The sequence below is a fragment of the Leucopleurus acutus genome, assembly GCF_964270905.1.
Source record: "Leucopleurus acutus genome assembly, chromosome: 10".
Classification (NCBI taxonomy): domain Eukaryota; kingdom Metazoa; phylum Chordata; class Mammalia; order Artiodactyla; family Delphinidae; genus Leucopleurus; species Leucopleurus acutus.
The window spans coordinates 64,667,848-64,692,047 of NC_139153.1; the positions used below are offsets into that span (position 1 = coordinate 64,667,848).

The 24,200-nt window shown below is 54.9% G+C and overlaps 5 protein-coding genes across 7 annotated transcripts in view; 3 read left to right on the forward strand and 2 right to left on the reverse strand.

The window, feature by feature from the left end:
* The window catches only part of RPS18 (ribosomal protein S18), a 148,655-nt gene extending 144,735 nt beyond the window's left edge, over positions 1 to 3,920 (forward strand). For both annotated transcript variants that reach the window (XM_082848580.1, XM_082848579.1), the window contains exons 3-6: positions 3,206 to 3,292; positions 3,381 to 3,482; positions 3,590 to 3,681; positions 3,804 to 3,920. In XM_082848580.1, coding sequence (XP_082704706.1) covers positions 3,206 to 3,292; positions 3,381 to 3,482; positions 3,590 to 3,681; positions 3,804 to 3,879 — 357 coding nt within the window. In that variant the 3' untranslated portion in view covers positions 3,880 to 3,920. The remainder of the gene's footprint in view (positions 1 to 3,205; positions 3,293 to 3,380; positions 3,483 to 3,589; positions 3,682 to 3,803) is intronic.
* A 693-nt stretch (positions 3,921 to 4,613) lies between these two features.
* Positions 4,614 to 6,228, forward strand: B3GALT4 (beta-1,3-galactosyltransferase 4). Its single transcript, XM_082848077.1, has 2 exons — positions 4,614 to 4,669; positions 4,849 to 6,228. The coding sequence occupies exon 2, from the start codon at positions 4,872 to 4,874 to the stop codon at positions 6,006 to 6,008; it is 1,137 nt and encodes a 378-aa protein (XP_082704203.1). The 5' UTR covers positions 4,614 to 4,669; positions 4,849 to 4,871; the 3' UTR covers positions 6,009 to 6,228.
* A 335-nt stretch (positions 6,229 to 6,563) lies between these two features.
* WDR46 (WD repeat domain 46) lies at positions 6,564 to 13,469 on the reverse strand. Its single transcript, XM_082848161.1, has 15 exons — positions 13,368 to 13,469; positions 13,056 to 13,268; positions 12,867 to 12,947; positions 12,611 to 12,723; positions 12,399 to 12,486; positions 12,219 to 12,280; positions 11,893 to 11,997; positions 11,637 to 11,787; positions 11,376 to 11,511; positions 10,954 to 11,053; positions 7,650 to 7,963; positions 7,410 to 7,504; positions 7,189 to 7,284; positions 6,948 to 7,061; positions 6,564 to 6,860 (listed from the first exon to the last, which is right to left on the reverse strand). Exons 1-15 carry the CDS (start codon positions 13,434 to 13,436, stop codon positions 6,762 to 6,764), a joined length of 1,836 nt encoding a protein of 611 aa, XP_082704287.1. The 5' UTR covers positions 13,437 to 13,469; the 3' UTR covers positions 6,564 to 6,761.
* A 400-nt stretch (positions 13,470 to 13,869) lies between these two features.
* On the forward strand, positions 13,870 to 15,174 carry PFDN6 (prefoldin subunit 6). The gene is made up of 4 exons (XM_082847094.1): positions 13,870 to 14,173; positions 14,443 to 14,513; positions 14,595 to 14,719; positions 14,966 to 15,174. Exons 1-4 carry the CDS (start codon positions 14,110 to 14,112, stop codon positions 15,093 to 15,095), a joined length of 390 nt encoding a protein of 129 aa, XP_082703220.1. The 5' UTR covers positions 13,870 to 14,109; the 3' UTR covers positions 15,096 to 15,174.
* Positions 15,175 to 15,482: 308 nt separating this feature from the next.
* RGL2 (ral guanine nucleotide dissociation stimulator like 2) lies at positions 15,483 to 23,552 on the reverse strand. 2 transcript variants are annotated; one of them, XM_082847739.1, is made up of 18 exons: positions 23,463 to 23,552; positions 23,030 to 23,238; positions 21,681 to 21,764; positions 21,247 to 21,425; positions 21,066 to 21,116; positions 20,679 to 20,976; positions 20,157 to 20,408; positions 19,971 to 20,074; positions 19,792 to 19,876; positions 19,640 to 19,708; positions 19,398 to 19,472; positions 18,777 to 18,809; positions 18,535 to 18,635; positions 18,343 to 18,438; positions 18,149 to 18,260; positions 17,750 to 18,040; positions 16,777 to 16,891; positions 15,483 to 16,672 (listed from the first exon to the last, which is right to left on the reverse strand). In XM_082847739.1, the coding sequence occupies exons 2-18, from the start codon at positions 23,195 to 23,197 to the stop codon at positions 16,461 to 16,463; spliced, it is 2,325 nt and encodes a 774-aa protein (XP_082703865.1). In that variant the 5' UTR covers positions 23,198 to 23,238; positions 23,463 to 23,552; the 3' UTR covers positions 15,483 to 16,460. The 2 variants fall into 2 exon arrangements, with proteins under 2 accessions (XP_082703865.1, XP_082703864.1); XM_082847738.1 differs by having other exon boundaries at positions 18,535 to 18,656.
* Between the last annotated feature and the right edge of the window lie 648 nt (positions 23,553 to 24,200).

Sequence of the window (24,200 nt, forward strand, 5' to 3'; positions counted from 1 at the left end):
TTTGGTTTCTGCTGCTCTGCCCCAGTGCATCATAACAGCAGCTCTTCCTGGGAAATGTGTATATCCTAGGAATTGGATTATTGTACATTTTGAAGGGTGAGTAGAAATGCTGAGAGATTCTAAGTTGGGAGATGGGAGGTGTCACTATGTCATGACAGGACACCATTATAAGTATTTTATAGATAGGTTGTTAATTTAAAACAGTATATCATAAGCTTTTCTTTATAAGATCCATCGCATTTACTTTTTCATTCTGTAATTCAAGGAGCACAGCTTTCATACTTAAATGGTACATATGAAGACTGCTTCCTTCTGTTCTGTGAAACTAGTAAGGCAGTGTGGAATACAGTACAGGCTTACCTCATTTTATCGTGCTTAGCAATAATGTGTTTTTTGTGGCAGCCCTGTCTCAAGGAAATCAGTTTTCAATAGCATTTGCTCACTTGGTGTCTCTGTCACATTTTGGTAATTCTTGCAAGATTTCAAACGTTTTCATTACTGTGTTTGTTAATGGTGATCTGTGATCAGCGGCCTTTGGTGTTACTATTGCAAAAATATTTAGACTTGAAGACGACTCAGCTGATGGTTACCACTTTATAGTAATAAAGTATCTTTTAATTAAGGTATGTATGGGGTTTTTTGAGACATAAAGCTATTGGCCCCCTTAATAGATTACATAACTTTTACATGTGCTGGGAAACCAAAGTATATTGTTTAGCTCCCTTTATTGCAATATTCACTGTTTGGCATGGTCTGGAACTGAGCCCGCTGTATCTGTGAGGTTGCCTGTTCCCTTTTTAAAGGCTGTAGGTGAGATAGTGAAAATAAAAGATGAGCATGGTTAGTAGGATACTTCTGTTAAACCCTTCCTCTGCCTCTTTGAAATTAATTAGTTTGTTATTTGTTAGCTTAAGTATGTGTCAACCTTTGTAGTCAGCTTAAAACAGTTTAACCAAAGCAGTTTCCGATACTTAATGAGTATTTTGATAAATCTTTTTATTAACTTGATGCCCTACTTATCACTGGGAAAGATTAGATATAGGCAGGTACTAGGGCCGTTGCTAATTGTGTGGAAAGTCAGCCTTTGCTGGCTCTTCCTCTGGTGAGACAACTGAAGCTTGCAGGTGGTCTTTTGGGGGGGGCAGTTTTTAGCTATTACATATAGTGCTATTACAAATGTTCTAGTACATGTACATATACATTCTTAAAGAACATCCATTTACATTTCTGGTAGGTATATAGGACATGTATATGTTTAGCTTTAGTAAATACTGCTAAACAGTTTTCCAAAGTGGTCGTATCAATTTACACTTTCTACCAGAAGTGTATGGGAGCCCTGTTGCTCCACCACCTTTGCAGGTGGTCTTTTGTTAATGATCTGGAATGTAGGGCGGGGTAATACTTAGAAATTGGAAGAAAGTTGCCGGGGGGAGGTTGAGTATAAGGAGGGGTTCCTTAAAAAAATGTAGTTAGAGGAGCAAGGTTAATTGGCCAGGGAAAGGTGAAGTATTGAAGTTGGCACAAGCAGAAGAGGGTATTTGCTGAGAGGTAGTACACACCTGCAAGGTTATTCTGTGCCATGATCCCTTTGTTGTTTTGTTTCCATTTGTCCACTTTGGCTATGAATATTTCTTAAGGCTGGTTGTTCTGCTCTTTCTCTAAATCAGGATGATAACTGTTGTCTATGGATTGTTTGGAAACATGGAGGGGGTTGGAATTGGTCACAATGACTGGGTTTCAGAGACTAGTATGAAGTTAGTATCAACTCTTCTGTTATAAGGTCCAGGCTCTTGAGCTACAAAGATGAGAAAGTGATGATTTCCTGTAGTGTACTCTGGATGGAGAGAATAAGGGTGGTCTGCTTGGGGCAGAGTAAAGGGGATCTGTGGGTCTAACTTAGGAGGTTGGCAAGCCAGTATCTAAATAGGGCTTTCAAAAATCTTAGCTTGACAGCAACTTTTCAAAAAACTTGTTAATGGAAAGTTTTAAACACTGAAAAGTAGAAGGAGGGGCTTCCCTGGTGGCGCAGTGGTTGAGAGTCCGCCTGCCGATGCAGGGGACACAGGTTCGTGCCCCGGTCCGGGAAGATCCCACACGCTGCGGAGTGGCTGGGCCTGTGAGCCATGGCCGCTGAGCCTGCGCGTCCGGAGCCTGTGCTCCGCAACGGGAGAGGCCACGATAGTGAGAAGCCCGCGTACCGCAAAAAAAAAAAAAAAAAAATAGAAGGAAGAGAAAGTTTGAGAGAGACTGAAGATCCTAGTCTCTTCCAAATCAATCTGGTAATTTGACTTCCTGGTCACTTTCTTACAGAAAGGAAATGCCATCTATTTCAGTTTCCTGGGGCCCTTGTAACACAGACTTGTTGGCTTCAAACAACAGAAACTTAATCTCTCAGTTCTGGATGCCAAACATCCTTGGTTTCTTTGTGTTACAGCTGCATCACTCTAGTGTCTTGCCTCTTATCACATGCCTTCTTCCCTCTGTGTCTGTGTCCTCTCCTTTGATAAGAACACCAGTCATTGGATTTAATCCAGTATGACCTCATTTTAACAAACTATATTTCAAAATAAAGTAACATTTTGAGGTTCTGGATGGACATATATTTGGTGGGACACTATTCAACCCAGCACACAGTCCTTCACTATCCAAGTCAATTTGGCTTGTGAATTCAGGTGGCAAGGAGTACCAGTGGTGGTGGTGATATGATGCCACTGATTTAAGTGTTTGTTTAGTTTGATCGTGCAGTGACCTGCCCAAAGGATCATGGCCCGTCGCCCTTAGACATCGTGAGCAACTGACATTCCTACCCCTTAATCAACCCTATTAATTCAAAATACCCTAATCTTGCTGCCTTGGTGCTACATCAGCTCTGAGGGACATCAGCTTCATTCTCCACGATGCAGAAATGAGGAGGTGCCATTCTTGGATGCTGCTGTATTGTCTGAACAGCAGCATTTACACTATGTCCGTATGCTGGGCAAGTGGGGAAAAAAGATTCTGCTTTCAAGGGGTATATGCCCCAAGTTCTCTGGTCCAGCCCTGCCTCTGAACAAAACTTCTTCTCTTTTAATGATTAGGCTTTGTATCTGGAAAAGTATAAGGCATTAGGTTATTTTAGGACCTACCTTTCTGTGCTTTTTGAATCATGGGTCTATAAAGGAAACCCAAAAAATCAGACTCATCCGACTCTGAAACCTTTTCTCAGGGTGTGGGGCGAAGATATGCTCATGTGGTGTTGAGGAAAGCAGACATCGACCTCACCAAGAGGGCAGGAGAGCTCACTGAGGATGAGGTGAGGACAAGGAAGGGGGGCTGGGGGTTGGGCCTATGGGGAGGGGGCGGGGAGACCATCTGGACCTGACCCTTGTCCTGCCTGCCAGGTGGAACGTGTGATCACCATTATGCAGAATCCACGCCAATACAAGATCCCAGACTGGTTCTTAAACAGACAGAAGGACGTAAAGGATGGAAAATATAGCCAGGTGTGTATTAAGATGGGGGAGATTAGAGAAAAGCAGGGTGTCCAGTTAGAATTGGTCATAGGCCAGGGGGTAGAACAAGCATACCTCACCATCTCCTCCGTATCCAGGTCCTGGCCAACGGTCTGGACAACAAGCTCCGTGAAGACCTGGAGCGACTGAAGAAGATTAGGGCCCACCGAGGGCTCCGCCACTTCTGGGGGTGAGTGGGGTGGGGGTTCATCTCTGCCTGTCCCTAGACTCCCAGGGAATTCTCATGCTCTGTCTTTTTCCAGACGTTTGTATGGTGTAAGACCTGTAACCCTTCTCTTTTCTCACCTGCAGACTTCGTGTACGAGGCCAGCACACCAAGACCACAGGCCGCCGTGGCCGCACCGTGGGTGTGTCCAAGAAGAAATAAATTTGTGGGCGTTGTCTGTTAATAAATAGTTTATACAGTTATGGCTTCCTTCTTTATGGTTCTTTGCATTTTTCTGGAGACACTAATAGGGAACATGTTCTCACACTGGGGCCTGTTGGTCATTTTCCCTCCTGCCTGATTTCCCCACTCAGCTGCCCAGACAGTGTCCTTGGTCTTGGTTAAAGCTATGCTGTTGCCACTGCCCACTGCGGGAAGCAACATTTTACTTAGTGGTGCCCTGCTCTCCAGGTGGGTGGGAGAAGGGGCAACCAACACGCTCATCCTCGAGGAGGAGCCCTCACGATTTTCAAGACTAGGCTCCCTATTGTCTTGCAGGGTGTTGAGGCTTGTGTAGGTAGTTGAGCCTAGCCGGTTGCCGCTTAGGCGAGTATTTCCAGGTCTTTACCACCCTAGGTTTCTGAGAGTTGGGGGGAGATGCTGATTTTGGTGACCCGGAAGAGCTGAGCGGCAGGGGGGGGGTGGGGCGCATTGTTGCCAGGGAGCCGTTGCCGTTCCGGCTGCACAGCGTTCGCCCGCTGTGCCCGAGGCCCGCGGGTCCAATTCCATTCTTGCCCAGTTTCGGGGAAGACCCCACTTGTACACCACACTCCCCTCTGCATTCTGGTTGCCGCGCGGCTGCGAAGCTTCTGACAGGGTTCCCGGGGGCGCGCACGCCACGCCCTCCCAGCGAGAGGGGCGGGGCTAGGCCGCTTCCGCGGACGGAGGAGGTGACTGTTGAAGCGGAAACCCGCCGGCCATGGAGGCAGGCCTCGGCGGCCGAGCCGACAAGGTAACCTCCCTTCAGCTGCAGCGATGGGCCCCGCCGCGCCGCCTCCCGCGCCGGCACCGTAGGGCGCTGGCACAGGCCGTGCCCTCCGCCCGCCCCAGCCCTGGCGTGGCCGGTTAGGGACCGAAGTGTCCTAGAGCTGCACTCTCCGCCCTCTAACCGCGTTCCATCTTTCTCTCCAGGTCCCCTCTGACTGCGCCGCACCATGCGCCTCAGCCTCTTCCGGCGCCTTCTCCTGGCCGCCCTGCTGCTCGTGATTGTCTGGACGCTCTTTGGGCCCTCGGGCATCGGGGAGGAGCTGCTGAGCATCTCGCTAGCCTCCCTGCTCCCAGGCCCGGCCTCGCCCGGGCCGCCCCTGACCCTGCCCCGCCTCCTGATCCCCAACGAGGAGGCGTGCGGCGGTCCCGGTCCCCCGCCCTTCCTGCTAATCCTGGTGTGCACGGCCCCGGATAACCTGAACCAGAGAAACGCCATTCGGGCCTCGTGGGGCCGGCTGCGCGAGGCCCGAGGGCTCAGGGTGCAGACTGTCTTTCTGCTGGGAGAGCCCAGCTGGGGCTCGCGCGGGAACGACCTGGCGCGGGAGTCAGCGGCCCAGGGGGACATAATGCAGGCGGCTTTCCAGGATTCCTACCGCAACCTCACTCTCAAGACCCTCAGCGGGCTGAACTGGGCCGACAAACACTGCCCCGTGGCCCGCTACATCCTCAAGACTGATGATGATGTGTTCGTCAATGTCCCCGAACTGGTATCAGAGCTGGTCCGGCGAGGAGGCCGCTGGGAGCAATGGGAAAGGGGCATGGGGCCCCCGAGAAAGGCGAAAGTTGGAGATGAAAAGTGGGAAGGAGGCCCCACCTTGGCGAGCCAGCCTGTGCCTCTCTTGTACCTGGGCCGTGTGCATTGGCGGGTGCACCCCTCTCGGACACCAGGGGGCAAGCACCAGATATCAGAGAAACAGTGGCCTCCCACCTGGGGCCCCTTTCCCCCCTATGCCTCAGGCACGGGGTATGTGCTATCGGCTTCTGCTGTGCAGCTCATACTGAAGGTAGCCAGCCGGGCACCCCTTCTGCCACTGGAGGATGTCTTTGTGGGGTTAAGTGCCCGACGAGGAGGCCTCGCCCCAACCCACTGTGTCAAGCTGGCTGGTGCCACCCACTACCCCCTGGATCGGTGCTGCTATGGGAAATTCCTGCTGACATCCCACAAGCTGGACCCCTGGGAGATGCAGGAAGCCTGGAAGCTGGTGGGTGGCTCTGACGGGGAAAGAACTGTACCCTTCTGCTCCTGGCTCCAGGGAGTCCTCGGCATCCTCCGATGCCGGGTAATAGCCTGGCTTCACAGCTGAGAGGGCATGAGCGCCCAGGAGAGGGGTGAGGAGCTGAGAGTCCAACCAGCACCCTCACCACCTTCTCTCTCCCGGGCCCAAGGCAGGGGCTCTAGCTGGCTGCAACTGATTGGTTGCCCTACACCAGATGCTCAGTCTGTCACTGAAGACTGAGGGATACAGGACACACCTAGGGGGCTGCCTGGCCTGCCAGCCCCAAAGATGGTCATCAGGAAGAGCCGCACATGCTGGGTTGTTCTCTCCAGCCACGGCAGGGGAGGGGCACAAGCCCCTCAATAAACTTGTCTCTTTTCCTCTTCGAGTACAGTGTGGTCCTCACCAGGAGTCTCAGATCACAAACCTGGGGAACCTGAAGGCTACCAGAGCCTGCTGGATGGAAAGGACATCTCCAGGGATGTGGGAGAGGGAGGACAGCCTCTCCCTGGAGGAAGGCCCTAGAGAGCCAGACTAAAGCCACAGCGACCACAAGATAGGGGTGAGGGTAGAAGCAAGACACCACGACCTCTCGCGTCTGAGAGCAGCCCCAGGCCGGACGTGGGAAGGGAACAGGTCCACAGGATGATCCAGACATGTTATCCAAAAACCCACCTTCCTGTTTAATACCAAGCCCTCTCCCCCAACCCCCAGGAGTCAGCTTTCCACCCCCTGTGGGGGAGGGGGCTCACTGCTCCCTCCTCATTCCAGGGAACAGGTCATTCCCCACAGGTGCTCTTGGGGAGAGAATGTCGTTCCCAGGAACCCCTGGAGCCTGGCTCAGCGCACAAATCTGTCCAGGGCAGATGGCCGGGCCCCCATGGGCTTGGCCTTCTCTTGCTTCTGCGGCTGCTGCTCCAAGCTCTGCCGGACTTTGTCCTGGGGTGGGGAGAAAGGGGCGAGGTGAGAAGTGGCAGGAGGGCATAGCCCACAGGCCACCCGGCCCATCCCCCAGTGCTCACTTACCCTGTGTTCCTCATCCATGACCTTCCTCTTCCTCTTCACCAGACTTGCTGTGGAGCTGCGGCCCTTCTGCTTTGGCTTTGGCTGGAAGGGAGGCTTGGTGTCGGGATCGTAGCCCTGAGGGAGGGGACAGGAGTGAAACCTGAAACAGACTTCCAAGGCAGGGAACTGCACTTCTGAGGACATGGTGGGGACAGGATGTGGGGGTGAGGAAGGCCCAGGCCCTCGGGGGCCTGCTCCGTACCAGCCTCTCAAGCCGTTCCTTCTTTTCCTGCTCCAGAGAGATGACATCAACCTCTGCCAGGGCTCGTGGGTCCAGACAGATGAGCTCTGCAGGTACCTGGGTGTGTCACAGAGGGACAGGAATGCGTAAGGAGCCACAGGAGGGTGACACCAAAGAGATGCCGCTGAAGCCCACTCTTCCCAAGACCCCCGGCCCCAAACCACACGCAGACACTTCCTCACCTTCTCCAGTAGGGCCTTCACCTCCCACTCCTGGCGCTGCTTCCGGCTCCTGTATGGGTTACTCTCCAGGCCGTCGAAGTTGGGCTCAGCAGCCCCTGGAGGGAGGAGGGAACACAGAACTGTAAACAGGAACCTACTCCAGCCTGAGCAAGCCCCTGGCCCCAGCTGTCGCAGGGTCAGGCCCACTCCAGCTTCCATCCCAAGGTCATCCACTTAAGAGCCCCAGCCCTGCCCACTCACCAGGGACCAGCATGCTGGTGATGCCCCCGCTGTGCCCCACTCCCAGCACATCTTCAAAGGGGCAGAACTGAAGGCCATGCACGTGGCCTGAGAGCCGGTGGGTGAGGTAGGGCTGCTCCAGGGACGGGGGGCTGGCCTTGCCCTGTCCTGCCCATATGTTGACCACATCGCCCGTTCCTGCAGCCAGCAGTCCCCGCTGGGAGAAGGCCAGGTGCCCCGCTCCCTGGGGCAGGGTCCGAGCGCTCAGAGGCTGGAACGTCCCTCGCAAGTCAAAGATCTTCAGCTGGTGGTCCAGGCCAGAGGTGGCCATGTGCCTGGGGGCAAGGGGGGCTGATTAATCCATAGTATGAGCTTACTGGGCAGGCCTGTGGCCAAGTCCAGGCATCAGGGCTGGTTGAGGAGAAGACGACCAATAATGACAGTAATCACTACCATCACACCACACACTCCACGCACCTCTTCTCAGTGAGGCGGCTGTACTATTTTCATTTCCCTTTTACAGAGAAGAAACTGAAACTAGCTCAGAGAAAGGAAATCAGGGTGAGTGGTAGAGCTAGAATTCAAGTCAGACCTGTGTCTTTAGTGTCTGTGCTCTTACCCACTCACGACATGTGAATGAAAGGGAGGACACGACAATCTACACCCAGGTGTGAGGTCCCACCACATAGACAGGCAGCCCATCGGTAAGCAGCGGGAAGGGCTCACAGCAGTGGTCAGGGAGGGCTTCGTGGGATTTGAGCCATTCTAGGTAATTCTCAAGAAAGCACAAAAAACAGAGATGCATGTATAAGCAGGTACAAATGAATTAACATCAGAGCATGGAGACAGGGAGATGGAAGCAGGGGTTTGTTTTCCAGGCTGGTGGGAAATATGGCCAGGAAGGCCAGGAGGGGACAAATTGCAGGGGCTCCTGAAGGTCGGATGGGAGATAGTTCCCAAAGCTGCTCTCCGGCAATGACAGACCACAAGATGGAGGCTGCATGGACCTGAAAAAACCTCCTTAGGAAGCAAGGAAGTGATGCACTAGAGGGCCCTGCCCCGCCCCCTTCCCTGGAAGGAGGGTGGGCAATGTTGGTGACCAAATCCTCTCAAGGAAGCATGTACCATGCAAGTCATTTACTTGCTGAGGTTGGAGTTTCTATTGATGTTCAAGTTGCTCCTCAGGGAGGCTGAAGGGGGACCAGCCAGGCCAGGGGATGTATGTTTGCCAGAAGCCAAAGACCCTCCTCTTAGCCTTGGCTGTGAACCCAGGAGGAAGACACTAAGGAGTTCCTACTTGAGCAGAGACTTGGCCTGTGATGGCGCCGAAGAGAGGCCCAGCTGGATACCTGTCCTGACAAGACAATCAGGGCCCAGCTCCACCTGAGGGAGAGGCCATCAGCACAAACCAGGACTTATGGAGGGCTCCTGGGACACAGGGTCACACCCTTCACTGAGCCAACAACTGAGGAGCACACGCTGGCTCCTGCCCCAAACACACCCAGCTCTGGGATCCCCTGTGCAAATGCCCACCCAGTGGCCAGATGGGTATCCAAGGCCACACTACCACGCTACTGAACTTGCAAGAAACACTTCAGCTTTGTGAGTCCAATCCAATCCTAATGCAAGCTTCCAGAAAGCCAGCTGAGGACGACAGTCAGCCTAATCTCTGGAGCCCCTGTGGCTGGTCTGAGGCACCCCTGAGGAGGACCAGAGCTAAGCCGGGGTGGGCCTAAGACCAAGGACCAGAGCCGTCTGGTGTCAGGCTGTTGACCAAACCTCCGTGAAGGAACTGATGGAGCCCTGAGCACAGGAGTAGCTGACCCAGGCAGCCTGGGGAAGGCCAAGTCCAGCTCAGGTCCAATGGCCCACAGAAGGCAGAAAACCTCAGGACAGGCCCCCTGACAGTCCTAGCACCAGACTGGCACAGACATGGAGTAAACAGGGCAGAAGCAAACCACCAGTCCACAGAGACACAACTATGGGGGGCCCAGGAGGCGTGAGCATCTGGCAGGCTTTCATAAGTTGGTAGCCACTGGGCTTTTCTTCTTCCTGATTTTCTATCAAACAACTTAAAAGTAAGGTTATGGAGTTAATACTTAATGTAGAAGATTCCTGAACAATGGTGTAAAAGGAGGAAAGCCATGTGGGAAAGAGTATTCTAACATCAACACCCAGGACACACAAGAAGGAGGAAGAACTGAAGGCTAGAAACTGTGAGACATTGAGAATGGCGAGAAACAGACCTTGGAGGGACCCTGGAGGGGAAAAGCAGTCAGGACTTCACAGCGGTCGTGAGGCGGAAATTCAAAGCAGACCTGCCACCCCCAACCCTTCACATCACCAGCCAGACCTAAAGAGGACAATCGTCTTTGACAAAGATGATGAAATACAGCGCTCCCTACCCACCAGGCACCATGATCAACTCTATAGGCCTTAACTCGCATTCACGCCTACAACAGTTTTCTAAGCTAAGCCCCAGGCTTGGCAAACTATGGCCCATGAGCCAACAAAGCCAGCGCACCACCTATTTCTGTATAGCCCACAAGCTGTAAAGAATGGCTTTTACATTTTTAAGTGGTTGGGAAAAAAAATCAAAAGAAATATATTTTGAAACATGAAAATTATTTGAAAACTCCAATGTCAGCATCTACAAATAAAGATTTATTGGGACACAGTCACACTCATTCAGTTACTTGTTCTGTGGCTGCTTTTTGTGCTAAGACAGCACGGTATTGTGGTCAAGACTGACACCACGTAAAGCATCTCACTTGAGAGCATTTCAAGTTCCAAAATCTCTCCACAGATCGGCATCTGTAGATAAACATTTGCAATTGGGTTGGATGATTTGGGACACTAACTTTCAACCTCAATTAAACCAAATGTTATTCTCAAAAACAGGAATCCAATTCTTCCCATGAGTAGACCTGTATTACAAAAATATTGTGCTCAATTATTTTTCTAAGTTCATTGCTTAAAAATTTGCAATCCTGTGTTTCCTCTTGTTATTTAAGGACCTACATAAATCACTCAGATATGCCCCATTGCCAACAAGCCTAAAATACTTACTATCAGGCTCTTTACAGAAAAAGTCTTCTGGCCCTTGAGCGAGACACTCATATCCCCAGTCTCAGGGTGAGGACAATGTGTGGTACACCGAGGTCACCTAACATGCTCGCTGACATGGCTGGTCAGGAATAACGCCAGGATTTAAACCCAGGCAGCTTGGCTGCAGCGTCTGTGCCCCTCCTCTCCTTTCTGCTGAGCTGTGACACACACACCGCCTCTCACCCCCCAGCACCTCAGGCCCAAACAAGTGACTTACGTGCCTGTAGAATCTACTGCCACAGCCCGGACCCCACCACGGTGACAGAGAATCTTTGCCAGTGGCTCCTTCATGGCTGGGCTCCATAAAGACACAGTCCCTAGGCATCAGAGGAGAACTTTAGTTACTAAAAGGGCGCTGAGGTGATTAACCCTGGGAAAGATGGGGACTCAAGGCCAAGAAGTAACAAGAGAGGGAAGCAGAGGAGCAACCTGAAGGGGCCCGTTAAAAGCAAATATAGAAGAAAAGCAGGGGCATTCCCTGGCGGTCCAGTGGTTAATACTCAGAGTTTTCAATGCCAAGGGCCCAGGTTCGATCCCTGGTCGGAGAACTAAGATCCCTCAAGCTGAAAAAAAAAAAAAAAGAAAAGAAAGGAAAAGTAGGACAGGATGGTCAGGCTCAAAGTTCACCCAGGGACCGACCATTGCTGTGTCCCAGATGGATGACGGCGTTGTAAGGGTTCTGAGTCATGACGTTGAGCCGTCCAGCCCGAGCATTCAGAGCTGCCACAATCTTTCCCACTGACACGTCCAGGTAGGTCAGAAACCCTGTCTCTGACTAAGAGAGAGAGAGAGAAAATGAGTCCTGATTGCCCTCTGTCCTTCCTCTACTGGGGCCCCAGGGGAGGATGGTCAGTCTTCTCAGGGCCTGCCACCCGGTCCCTGTGCTCCGCAGCCACTCACAGCTGTGGCCAGGAGAAAGTGGAAAGGCAGGAACTCAAGTTGCGTGATGCGGTCACAGCGGCGGATGCAATGGAGCTCGATGCCCTGGTTGTCGTAAATGTGAAGCCAGCGGTTCTGGGCGACAGCAAGCAGTGCCTCCGAATGCAGAAACCTGGGAGGAGCGGAGTAACAGTACAACGTGAAAGGGAGTCACTGGCTGTCATTCGATCAGGGATGGGCTGTCTCAGCCCCACCGCTGCTAACCGAGGCCACTGACCGGATGTCCCGCACTGCCTCCATGACGTTGATCTCGCACATGAGCTTCTTTGTCACCCAATCAAGGGCGGCCACATGACCCCGGCGCCCTCCAAAAGCCAAGTGTCTGTTGGAGTTGGAGGACAGGCAGGCTGTCAGTTCAGGGGGACACCTGGGCTCAGACGTCTGCCCCACGCCAGCTCCTTCTCTCCAGGTGAGAGCAGAGATGCTGCCATACACGCGCACCCTCACATGCAAGCAAATCACAAGACCCTCCCCACATCAACAACCCAGACACACACTGGTATGGCTGAGATGAGCAAGACTGAAGTAACTGGAATTCCTTACCTCCCAGTTCGAGAGTAATTAAGCTTGTAGGGTCCAAACTGCCTCAAGTTCAAGTCAAAATGCTAGAAAAAAAAGAAAAGAAATAATTGGCTCCCTTTGGTAATTTTTTCTTCTAGTCCCCACTCCCATCTTACTGTGCATCCATCAACCCATTGACCCTTTTTCCATCCTCAGGCTCACTTTGGCTGCACTTGCAATGTCCACAGCCTCCACGATGTCAGCCTGGCATATCTTTGCCGTGTCCTCCCCATCCTCTCCTTCCAGAAACCTGCAAGTGAGCATCAGGGATGAATTAAGGCTTCCTAATATGAAGTGGGTGTACCAACATAAATAAGAGAAATGAGAGCCCCATAAAGCAGGCGCTGGGGAGGCCCACATTAGGGTCCACTCACCCAGGTTCCTCAGCAAGCAGCAGCTCAGAACGAGCAGCTTTGACACTTATTTCTTCTTCTTGAGCTTCAGCCGCCTCAAGTCGGCTCCGGATTTTGGTCTCAGAACGTGGCAGCTACAACATCGTTGGTGGAGAAGGAGTGGGAGAAGAACCAAGGGATATGGGGGTCGCAGGAGAGCCACCTGGCCCCGCCTCCATCCAACTCACCCAGACACTCCCTGCCTGCACCCCCTCCCCACTCTCCGACTGGTCCTCACCTTTTTGGATTTGTCAATGCGACAGAACTTCTGAACCACCTCCACAGGGACGGGGGCGGGGCCTGTAAATGGGTCCTGGGCCTGGGGCAAGGAGGAGGCAATTAGGAAACAGGCTCAGGTTGACCCCAACCCTCGTACCCTCAAGCACAAGGCGACTTGCCTTGCCACCCTATCAGGTCCCAGGCTCACCCCAGACAAGCTCCGCTGAGGCCCTGGACTCCTCCGTTCCCGGGGTTTCTTCGGGACCTGGGGCTTCTTGGAGATCCGAGACTTCTTTGTGCTGTGAGTGTTCTTTGGCTTCTGGGGGCGGAACTCTCGATTCCTCTTCCGTTTACGAGGTGGACCTGGAGAGGCTCCGGCAGCAGTCTGAGTGGTCTCTTCCTCCCAGTATCGCCGCGGTTTCTGCCGGCAGATCAGGATACCCGATAGTGCGCTGCCCCTCGCCCCGCCCCTCCAACCCCGCAGCTAAAAACTTCCCTTCCACCCCAAGGAGGTCTCTACCTTCTTCTTGCCCTGAAGTTTGTCTTTCTTGGGCGTGACATTATTGCCCAGCTTGGGGACCGTCTCCATCTAGTCCACTCGAACCACGATACACGTGCAAACTCTTCTCAGCTGTCCCACAATCGGATGGAGAACTCCCGGAAGTTCTCCGACCCTCATCCAATCAGCGTCGCCCCAGGTCTGAAGTCTTCTAGGCGCCATCTTGACTGAGGGCGCGCTCGCCACTGAGGGCCTCCGCGGGCCTTGGCCCCGCCCTCCCGTGCAGCAGCTTATGCCCGAGTAATGAAAGAGAGGCTGTCCGGGGCCAGGACCCAAGCAACCGTGCAGTTTCTTTTACCAGCTTGGTTTCCCCATCTTGCCTAAAACCTTCCAAATCCAGTCTTTTCAGCGGAAAGCCGCTCATTAAACATGTTAGAACTACATTTCCCGGCATGCACCAGATGAAAGCTTCCGGCGCCGTCTTTTCCCGGCATTCGTTGTTTACTTCCGGGTTTACCAATACTGACGGGAGAACGTGAGTGGGTCAGGGATTCGGTTGAGGGGTTTGGGGTCCTGTTTCGCCCGCCACCCCTTGGGGCAGGGGTGAAGCAGATATTCCGGATCCGGAGAGACTGCGGTGTTCCGAGAGGCTGCCTGTCAGGAGAGCTGACATTTCCGCAGGCCAGAAAAGGGAGCTCGGGTACCTTCCAGAGTGTGAGACCCAGCGCGCCCCTCCCGCTCCCCGCAGGCTTTCGTCCCCGCCATGGCTGAGCTAATCCAGAAGAAGCTACAGGGAGAAGTGGAGAAGTATCAACAGCTACAGAAGGGTAAGGGAGCAGGGTCGGTGTGGCCTCGCCCCAATTCCCTCAAAACCCAAAGCCATACCCAGACCATGTGTTCTGCACTGCCCCCACCCCACCCCCCTACTCCCGGCCCCAGCGTGCGGGTCCATCCCCACCTCTATACTCTTCCCATCCACTGACTTGCCGCCCCGTCCTTGGCCTACTTCCTCAATTGCATCTTTTTCTCATCAGGATTTTGGGGGTCGGGTGGCGCATGTGATGTCTCTAATAAAGTCTTTCCTCCCACCCACCAGACTTGAGTAAATCCATGTCAGGGAGGCAGAAACTAGAGGCACAACTAACAGAAAATAATATCGTGAAGGAGGTGAGAGACTGGGATTTGTGGGGTGAGGAGGGATCTGTCCTGGCAGTAATTCTGATCATGTATGTCCCACCCCTCCATCAGGAACTGGCCCTGCTGGATGGATCCAATGTGGTCTTTAAACTTCTGGGTCCCGTGCTGGTCAAACAGGAGCTGGGGGAAGCTCGGGCCACAGTGGGGAAAAGGCTGGACTACATCACGGCTGAGATGTGAGTCTTTATTCCACGCCCCGTGATGTACCTGACGCGTTGGGAAAAAGGTGTTGAGGAACCATCGTAGAGTCGCTCTCCAGAGTATCCCCCAATTGTCCAGTTCCTCCAACCCTTCCCTTGTAACTCCTCTCCTCCATCCTCCCCTTAGATCTCAAGTTTTCCACCAATCTTCTTCTTGCCTTCAGCACCCTCAACAGTAAGTCTCAGTAACTTCTCCTTACTTGCTTTTTTGCCTTTCCTCAGTAAGCGATACGAATCCCAGCTCCGGGAACTAGAGCGGCAGTCAGAGCAACAGAGAGAGACCCTTGCTCAGCTGCAGCAGGAGTTCCAGCGGGCCCAGGCAGCAAAAGCAGGGGCTCCTGGGAAGGTCTGACCCTGTCCTGGGGGCGGGGGAGGGGAGCAAATGAGGCAGCTCTAGGGTCTATACTGTAGCTAATAAAATGTGAAAATACCTGGCCGTTTTCTGACCAGTCGCTTCTGTTATAATTGTCTCCATCCATTCTCCTGGTCCCTTCCACCTTATATGTTTATCACTTGCATTACTCTCTCAGGTCCAGATCCTTGCACTGGAATCTCTGTGTGGCAGAGTAACCCTTCTTTCTTGAGACTAAAATCCGAAATGTCTCAAACCTAATTCTTGCCTGTATGTGGAACCCTTAACTCTTCCATATCTTGGTTGGAAACATGAAAAGGGCATTTACAACACAATAATTTCAGGGAAAGTGAGTTTATTGAAGAACTCACAATTCTCTGACCCCAGAATGAAACATGGTGACCCTCCTTTGCTATGATTTCTTGTCATCCTCAAAATAGCCCTGGCACATTAGTTCTTTTTAGTCTCTTTCTTCCTAGAATTTGAGTGTAGCTTAAACTGATTTCAAGCCCCAGCACATAATGCATTGTAATATGTAAGGTCTCCCAGTTTGTACATTGTCCACAAAGTTGTTCTTCCATTTCTTTGTCCTAAAATTGTTTCTTACAAATTCAGAGTCAGGGGTGTTCTTCATGCTGATCACTTTAATTGGGATGGCTAGTACTTGACATGGGTTTGTAGCAACTGAGGAGAAAAATGTAAGAGCAAATAAAGGGACCAGGGATGGCGAGGTTGCTGGGGAGGAACAAACCATTCTGAGGAAACCGTTTCCACCAAGTCCTTGCTTCCAGCTCTTCATGGATAGAGAACATTGGGCCCCTCTTTTTCCACGGTGTCTACCTTCAGCCAACTCCCCACCCCCACTCCAAGCAGCTAGTTCGTACACACTGCAAGGACGGGAGTAGAGTTCAGGTAGTATTTTGGTTTATTAGTGTTGTCACAGTGACAGGAACCCCCAGACTAGGAAGAGGAACTCCTACTAGAACCTTTTTCTTACCATTCCCTTCCCCTGGGGCTCAGAGCCTCTAGGCTTTTCCTTTCCCCCTACTTCCAGGCCTTTCCTTGGCCCTTAGCATGTTAGGATGTGGCCAGGAATCAGAAACGGATCCTTTTCCCAGCACTAGCTGTGTGCTGCATTCATGGAAAGTGGGAAGCTATACACAGGTATCCGTCTTGGGTACCAAGATTACCAGTTCCCATAGGGCTGGATCTCGGCTGGCTGGTAAACCAGTGGCGCTTCACTGCCCCAGGGTGGTTGGCCATCCTTCTGGATTTTTCCCCAGTGCGGCAACTGCCACCATTCAGGATGGCTCCCCACATCTGGCACGGCCACCATGAGTTCTAGGAGCCAACAGGGCTTCGTCCTCAGAACAGTGCTCGGGCAATCTTCCTCCCTTTGGCCTTGATCCTGGGAAAAGAACCCCCTCCTCCCTCACTTGGGGGAGTTCCCGAGGCAGAAGGGCCACTGGCACGGCCCAGTGTAGCAGTGGAGGGCCGTCGCCTTTGCCGCAGGAGGAAATCGAGTGAAGCTCCATCCATAGCGTAGAAGACGTTAGCCGAGGGGGGGATGGTCAGCTCTGTAGGTTCAGAAAGGGTGTCAAACACAAACACAGTCATTCCCCGCACAACCCCCCGGATGTGGACGCACTCTCCTCCAGAGTCTGCCCTCCCAGCCTCTGACCTCGCTCCCCTGGGAGCAGCTGCACTAGCTCATACTCTGAAGCCACCGCAGAATCACGATTGTTTTTCTTAAGGACACGACTGATGACACTTGGAGCCTTGTCCTGGCTTGTCACCTGGCAGGACAGTAGACCAAAAGAGCAATCAGTTGGCCATGATGACCTGTGCTTTCCATTTTTCCAACCCTAGCCAGTAATCCCAACCAGAAAAGGTAACCCGCACCCAAACTTTCAAGCGAAGAGGGAAACCCAACATGGTGGCTCCCTGTACTCCATCCGCCAGCCCACATAGTTGCTGGGCTGCTTCCTGCTTCCTGTGGGGAAACTGCTATTGGTTCTGAAAATCTAATACAGCCACCCAAAGTTCAAGGTGCACCAGCAAAGTAACCTTCAAAAGAAAACATGGTTGCTGGGCTTCCCTGGTGGCGCAGTGGTTGAGAGTCCGCCTGCTGATGCAGGGGATGCGGGTTTGTGCCCTGGTGTGGGAAGATCCCACGTGCCGCGGAGCGGCTGGGCCTGTGAGCCATGGCCCCGAAGCCTGCGTGTGCAGAGCCTGTGCTCCACAGCGGTAGAGGCCACGACAATGAGGGGCCCACGTACCGCAAAAAAAAAGAAAACATGGTTGCTAAAACCAAAGGTCAATTAAAAGTAAAAACAGGGCTTCCCTGGTGGTGCAGTGGTTGAGAGTCCACCTGCCGATGCAGGGGACACGAGTTCATGCCCCGGTCCGGGAAGATCCCACATGCCGCGGAGCGGCTAGACCCGTGAGCTATGGCAGCTGAGCCTGCGCGTCCGGAGCCTGTGCTCCGCAACGGGAGAGGCCACAGCAGTGAGAGGCCCGCGTACCGCAAAAAAAAAAAAAAAAAAAAAGTAAAATCATCCTCCCATTTGGCTATTGACATCTACGACATCATCTATCTCTAGTCCCTCGGGGCACCATCCTTCACTCCACCTCCCAGCCCACAGCTCCCTCACCAAGATGCTCTTGTAGACACTGCCGTCTTCCCCCAGCTCCATCTGGACTCGGATGATGCGGCAATCAGAGGCCCCTGGCCCAGGCCCCCCTCCCCCATATCCAGGCCCCCTGGAGGCCCCTTCTGCACCCCCACTGAGCGGGGAGCCACAGGAGGCTGAGCGGCGGTGACCTCGAGAAGGCCTCGGGGAGGAAGCTGGGGGAGAGAGGTGGCTGGGGTCAGCGGGACTCTGCAGGGCTGGAGTGCTTTCCAGGGCGGAGTCCAGAGATGAGACAGACGGCCACTTCATGTGCTGGGGACAAACGACACAGGGAACTGGCACGAAGGCAGGGAGGTCAAGGAAGAAGGATTCACGAAGTCAGGGTCAGTGTTGAGGTCAGAGGTCAGGAGCGGAGCTCACCTGGGCCAGCCGGGTCAGCAGTGGAGCGGGGGTTGCAGGCACCTCCTCTGCCCCCACATTCGGCCAGTCCCAGGAGACAAGGGGTGTGGGACCTCCAACAGAACCCAGCACCCTGGAGTGGCAGGACATTGGGAAGGTCAGAGGGAGAAGGACAAGTCCCCAAGAGACCACCCTCCAACCACTGACTCCCTCACTCTGTCCACTGCGAGATGACAAGCGTTGGCCGAAGCACCCGCGGGGCAGGAGGGTCACTGCTACTGGATGGCTCCACCTCACAGGACACCTGATGGCTGGGGATGGGGGCAATGGGCAGAGGTCAGTGCATGACATACTGACCCCCACGCCCAGCCTGAGCCCTGGAGTCCCAACCGCACCCAGCCAGTCACCTCTGGGCCTCTGTCAGTGGCCGGAGCCCCTGTAGCCACCGCTGGATATCGGGGTCAGGTCGGAGGTCATAGCCACGACATTTGTTCTGGAGCTGCCTCAGCTCAGAAAGGACAGCAAACTCCTAGGAAGGAGCCCACAGACTGCAGGCGCCAAAATTCAGGAACCCCTGACTCTGCCCTCCTCTCCCCTTCCTGGGATGTAGCTAGGGACAGCTAGCATCCAGCCCAAATGCTCCCCTCACCTTCCTCCGCTTGTCAAAATTGATGTATCCGTTCTGCAAGGATAAAGGGGATGGGGTGAGGGTCCCAACCCTGCCACAGAGAGAACATCCCCTCTCCCAAACACTCACTTCACTCGGCCTCTCTGACTCCTCTGGCCCTCCCCCTCCTCCCCCTCTCATCCATCATGCCCCAAGCCCCCTACCTTACCCTTTAAATAGAACATCATGGGTCAAAATTGTGTCCACTTTACAGTTGAGAAAATTAGAGCTCAGAAAAGATAAGGAACTTGCCCAAGATCCCAGTATTGATTTATTTAGCAAACTATATATGCTTACATCTCAGGCATGTTCTGAGCACTCGCCAAACATTAATTCATTTAACTCTCATAATAAAAGGTTGATGTAGAGACGTCACTAGTTTCCCATTTACAAATCTCTAAGGCACAAGGAGGTTAAACAAACTTGCCGAAGTAACAGAGTCCTGGCAGTGCTTCTGCCTTGCAGCCCCTTCTGGAAGGAGGTCTGTCTGACCCTGAGGCGTACTCATTCCATTATCGCAATGCATACACACACACACACACACACACACACACACACACGCACACACGCACACACACACACACACACACACACACCACTGACCTCCAGCTCATCCTTGGAGGCTGCGTCCAGCATCACAAGGTCCTTCAAGAAGGTGCCAAGGTATGGGACCACACCCTGAGATCAGAGGTAAGAGTCAGTCACCCCTGCCATTGATCCAAGGGCCCTCCATCTCTCCGCACTTTCCTATCCCATTGCCTCAGAGAACAAGTTGAATTCTCCTCACGCTGCTGTGCCTCCTCTTCCATCCCTCAGACTGCTTCCACCCCCAACTAGTCACTCACCCCACCCCGGGAGCCAGACCTCGGGGACTTCTTGGAATTTGGCTCCAGAGAAGGCTGCAGCTTCACCTCCTGGTGGTGACAGAACAAGGAGACATGGGGGTGGGGGTGGGGGGGTGGGGGGGATGTCTGGGAATGCTGGGAACAGGCCTCACCTGCAGGAGGAGCTCCCGGCTCTGGGAATAATTATCCTCCTCGGAGAAAATCTGGCAGAGGCTGGAAAAGACTCTGAGGCTGTCCCTGGGGAGCAGGAGGAAGTGGTCTTGAGGAGGGGCCTGGCTCAGTTGCCCCCCCTCCCGGCCCTTACCCGACTCCAGTGCCCCATCCTCCCCACCTGGCTGCTTCCCCCCAGGCTGCCCGAAGCCTGTGGATGGGGCTGGATTGCAGGGCCGACACCACAGCATACACTGAAGAGAAGTTTCGGAGCAGACGGCACTCCTGTGGGGTTCACAAGAGGGGGCCGCAGCTGTGGGCCTCTTTCCACACCACAGTCCCCAGTAGGGCCGAGCCTCTCTCTTACCTCTGCCACACGGATCCACTTCTCCAGCAGTCGGGCCCTCTGGGGGGGACGGAGTGGCCGTATGGTCACCTCCCCAGGCCCCTCTCCGGTTGAGGTAGCCCCCAGGACAGAGCTGACCACTGCCCCTGCCACCTTGTTGAACTGTATGACAGTAGCCCGGACAGACGGGCAGAGGTGGGAATGTCCTGGCCGGTCTCTGTGACCCCACAGGCCCCCCAGGCACTGAGAGGGGACCAGATTGAGAAATAGCTCCTGTGGGGCAGAGGTTAGAGGTTAAAGTTTGTAGTCAAGTGAGGTCAGCCTTCCAATATCGGGGGTGTGAGGATCTCAGGTGGCCAAGGAACCAGAGGGGCACAGGGTTTGAAGGGCAACAATCAAGAGGAAAGGGGGCAAGGTCAAAACTGGGTGGGCGAAGGAGACTGGGAGCTGGATCAGGAAGGATTGGAAGCACGCTAAGGATCTGGAGTCAGGGACAGGTTAGTAGGGGGCAGGGGGCAGGGGGGTCAGAGGTCAAGGTCTCACCGCATCTAGCAGGGTCAGCTGTTCGGCCAAGTGGTCAGCGAGGAACACCAGGACATCCGTGGGGTCAGCAGGGGGATCGCCGGGGAGGGCCAGGGGCTTAGGAAGTTCGGGGGTCTGGGGGTCCACCCGGGACCGGAGGTTGCGGATGAGGTCAGCGCCGCCCCCCCCAACACCCTCCCCTGCTGCATACCCTGTCCGAAGCAAGAAGCTCTCAAGCCGGTCAATCTGACCCTTGACCTCAGAGCCAAAATCCTCAGGGTGAGAGGCCAGCCAGGTTGACAGTACAGAGATGGCTACCCTGGGAGAAGTGGAATCCGCCAGGGGTCAGATGTCAGGCTGCAGCCTGGGCGGAGGGAACTGTGAGGTTAAGAATCAGGGGTCACTCACCCTTTTGTCCTCTCTAGCTCATCAGTAGGATGAGATTCAAGGGCTTCCAGCCTGGGGAGTGGAAGAGATTCTATCTGTCCATTTTTTCCAAAATGCTAGTGGCTTTGACTATTTGGGCGGGATATTCCGGCTTTAGAAAGTCCAGACATGTCAATGACCCTTGGTCCCTTATGACCCTGACCTGTCAGCCATAAGCCCTAGCAGGGCAGGCGTGGAGGTGAAGGCCCGGTGAGTAGCCAGGAAGGCTGCCGTGAAGGTCACGTCAGTCCCTGATGTCCGGGCGTCCAGCAGGTGTCTGACCAGGGCCTCCAGAGTGCCAGCTCGGAGCCTCCGGGAGGAACGCGGGGGAGGCCTCGGGGCCTGGGGGAGACAGAGGGCCAGTCACTGACCCTTTTTTCAACTCTGCCCCTAGATATCTGGGGGAAATCCCAGACCTAGGAGATGATCCAGGCTCACTGTATTAAGATTCAGAGAGGGCAAAAGACTTGACCTAAGTCACACAGCAGAGTCCAGTCTGCAAACTTCCAACCTGGCACTCTGGCCAGAAAGTTGGCCGGAGGAAGGGGAACTGGGAGGTGGAGGGTCAGAGGTGTGAAGTCAAAGTTATGATCTCACCAAGGGATCAACAGGCCGATACTGGCGACTTGTGACAGTAAAGGTGGCACCATCCTCCTCCTCGTCCCAGACAGACACAGGGGCCTGGAGGAGCAAGGAAGGGGAGGTCAGACAGTTCCCCACCATACCCCACTGCCCAACCCTCAGCCCCAGGCCCTACTCCTCCCTCTGTACCCCTCACCTGTTGCGGCGGGGTACAGTACCAGCGAGTACGAGGGGTGGGGGGGACTGGTGACCCCAGGTCTCCCCCACTGGGGCCCAGACAGCCCCCCGCAAGCCGCCTCAGGGCCCGGTGGAGTCTAGGGGTTTGCCGTGGGGGGCTGGATGGAATGCAGGAACCCTGGTCCTGGAGACCGCTGTAGCCCCTTCCCCCCAGAGCTGAACCCCAGAACGCGGAGAATCAAGGTGCAAAGGGTAGGAGACGGGAAGCGAGAGAGGCAGAAAGCCTGAGGCAGAGACCTTGAGAAGCTGAAACCTCAGTCACAGGCACAGCCGCATGCTCCGCCCTCCCCCGCAGGAACTGACCAAGCCCAAAGAGTTAGTCCTTCCCCTTAGCCCCCTTTCCCCGGGTCCCTCAGCCCTGGAGACCCCCCTCGAGGTGGCGGCTCTGATCCCAGTACAGGAAGAAGGGGAAGTGGGGATGATGTGGGGGAAAGACTCAGAGTGTCATGTGACCCAGCCCCTCCCCCAACCGATCCCGAAAAACCAGCCCTGCTAGTCACCCAGCCCTCACCCAGACTCTGGACCCAGGAGTCCAAAGCCTCGGGGCCTCAAATCCAACTTTTGGCGCCTCCCGAGGCCCCAGTCATACTCCTGGCCACCGCCATTAGTCCCGGAGAAAAGCAGGTGACCACCCGCCACTCAGCCCGGGATGGTCCCTCCAAGGTCCAAGAACCTTGGCTTCGCGCCTCCACCCAGAGCCCGGCAGGAGAGGGGGGAGGGGTCACGAAGTCAAAGGGTTCCCTCCCCAATCCCGAATCAGAGGAGCGGGTTACTGTGGAAACAAACCCCTCCCCGCCAAACAAAAACAGGGAGGGAGACAGGGACCTAGACACCAAGCCCAGAGAGACGGGCACACTCGGGCACAGGCGGAGAGGGCCAGAGACCCGCAGGACAGCCAGCCAGACGCTCCTGGCAGGAACAGGGCAGGTTCCTGCGGGCAGGTCCTGAGTCACACTGCGGCACAGAACCACAGAAACGCCGGGACTCCCCGCAGCGGGGAGACAGGCAGACACCAGCGAGAGGCGCGGAAGTAGCTGAGGCAGGAAGAGATGAAGGGACACAGACACCAAAAGGTGGAGAGTCTCAGAAATATACACGCCCCCTACCTCCCACCTCCCGCGTCTCACCTCGTCGTCTTCCTCCTCCTCCTCCTCCTCCTCCTCCTCCTGCCCCCCGCCCACGCCCCGGCCACCTGGGCCCCCACCCTCTTCGGGGTCTCGACTCCGGAAGCTGCTCAGCACGACTCCCCCGGGGGGGCTCGTGTCCCAAAACAGCCGCAGGGGCCGCGGGAGCATGGCCAAGTGAAGGAATCAGCGGGGTCGGGCCATGGGGGCGCCTGGGGAGAGACAGGAGGGGTCAGGTGGAGAGTCAGGTGGGCGCGGGGGATCCGGAGGGGAGGTAAGCGGGTGGGTTCTAGGTAACCGGATGGGAGTCCTGCAGGGAGGCTGGGCGGGGGGGAAGGAGGGATACAGGGGTGGAATATGGGGGGCCTTGCATTTTGGGGATGAGGGGGTCACGAGTACGGGAACGGGCAGGGTCACAGGGTGCTCTGGCTCTGACCTGCTCAGGAGGGGTGGGGGCAGCGCGGGTCCCGGGCCGCTGTTCCCGTAGGTCTCCGGCCCCTGATCAAGTTCCCGGACCGAGTCCCTTCCCTGGCTTTTCCGCACCCCCTTGTACCCCACCCCCTCGCCAGACTCCCGGGCCCTCCCGCCCTTTCCGCTCCCCCCACGTCCGCCCGCTCCGCGAGCAGGAGCCAAAAAGGGAAGGAAGTGAGGACAGGAGCCAGGGCCGCGGACGAGAGGAGCGCTAGACACTCAGGGGCCGGGACCCAGGAGCCCGGGTCTCCAGCTCCGCTGTCCTCGGGCCCCCTGGACTCGGGGATCCTGGAACCCAAGTCGCCCCGCACTTAACTGATATAAAGATTTCAGTCTCCAGCCCCCGGGGAAGGGCAGGAGCCAAATTTGACATTCCTCTCCCCTAACACAACCACTAGGCTAAAACTCCCGCGGGAAGCGTTTTAGGCGGGGACGGACACAGTTACTCCAGCCCGCAGGGTTCCACTCCCACCCCCACCCGCGCGTGTAGAGGGCCGAAATCCACTCCGGCTTTTCCTGAGAGCCCTGGGTTCCCGCCCCCTCGGAAAGGGGCGGAGCAGGAAGCCGCCACGTCCGGTTAGGGACTCGGCGCTCGGGGGTTTCCGACGCCAGGGCCTGGATCTCGGTTCACGTACTGTCACCCCTCTAGGGCCGGCTGCTTGAGGGCGTCCTGTCCGCCATTAGTGGCGCCCGACCCCAATCA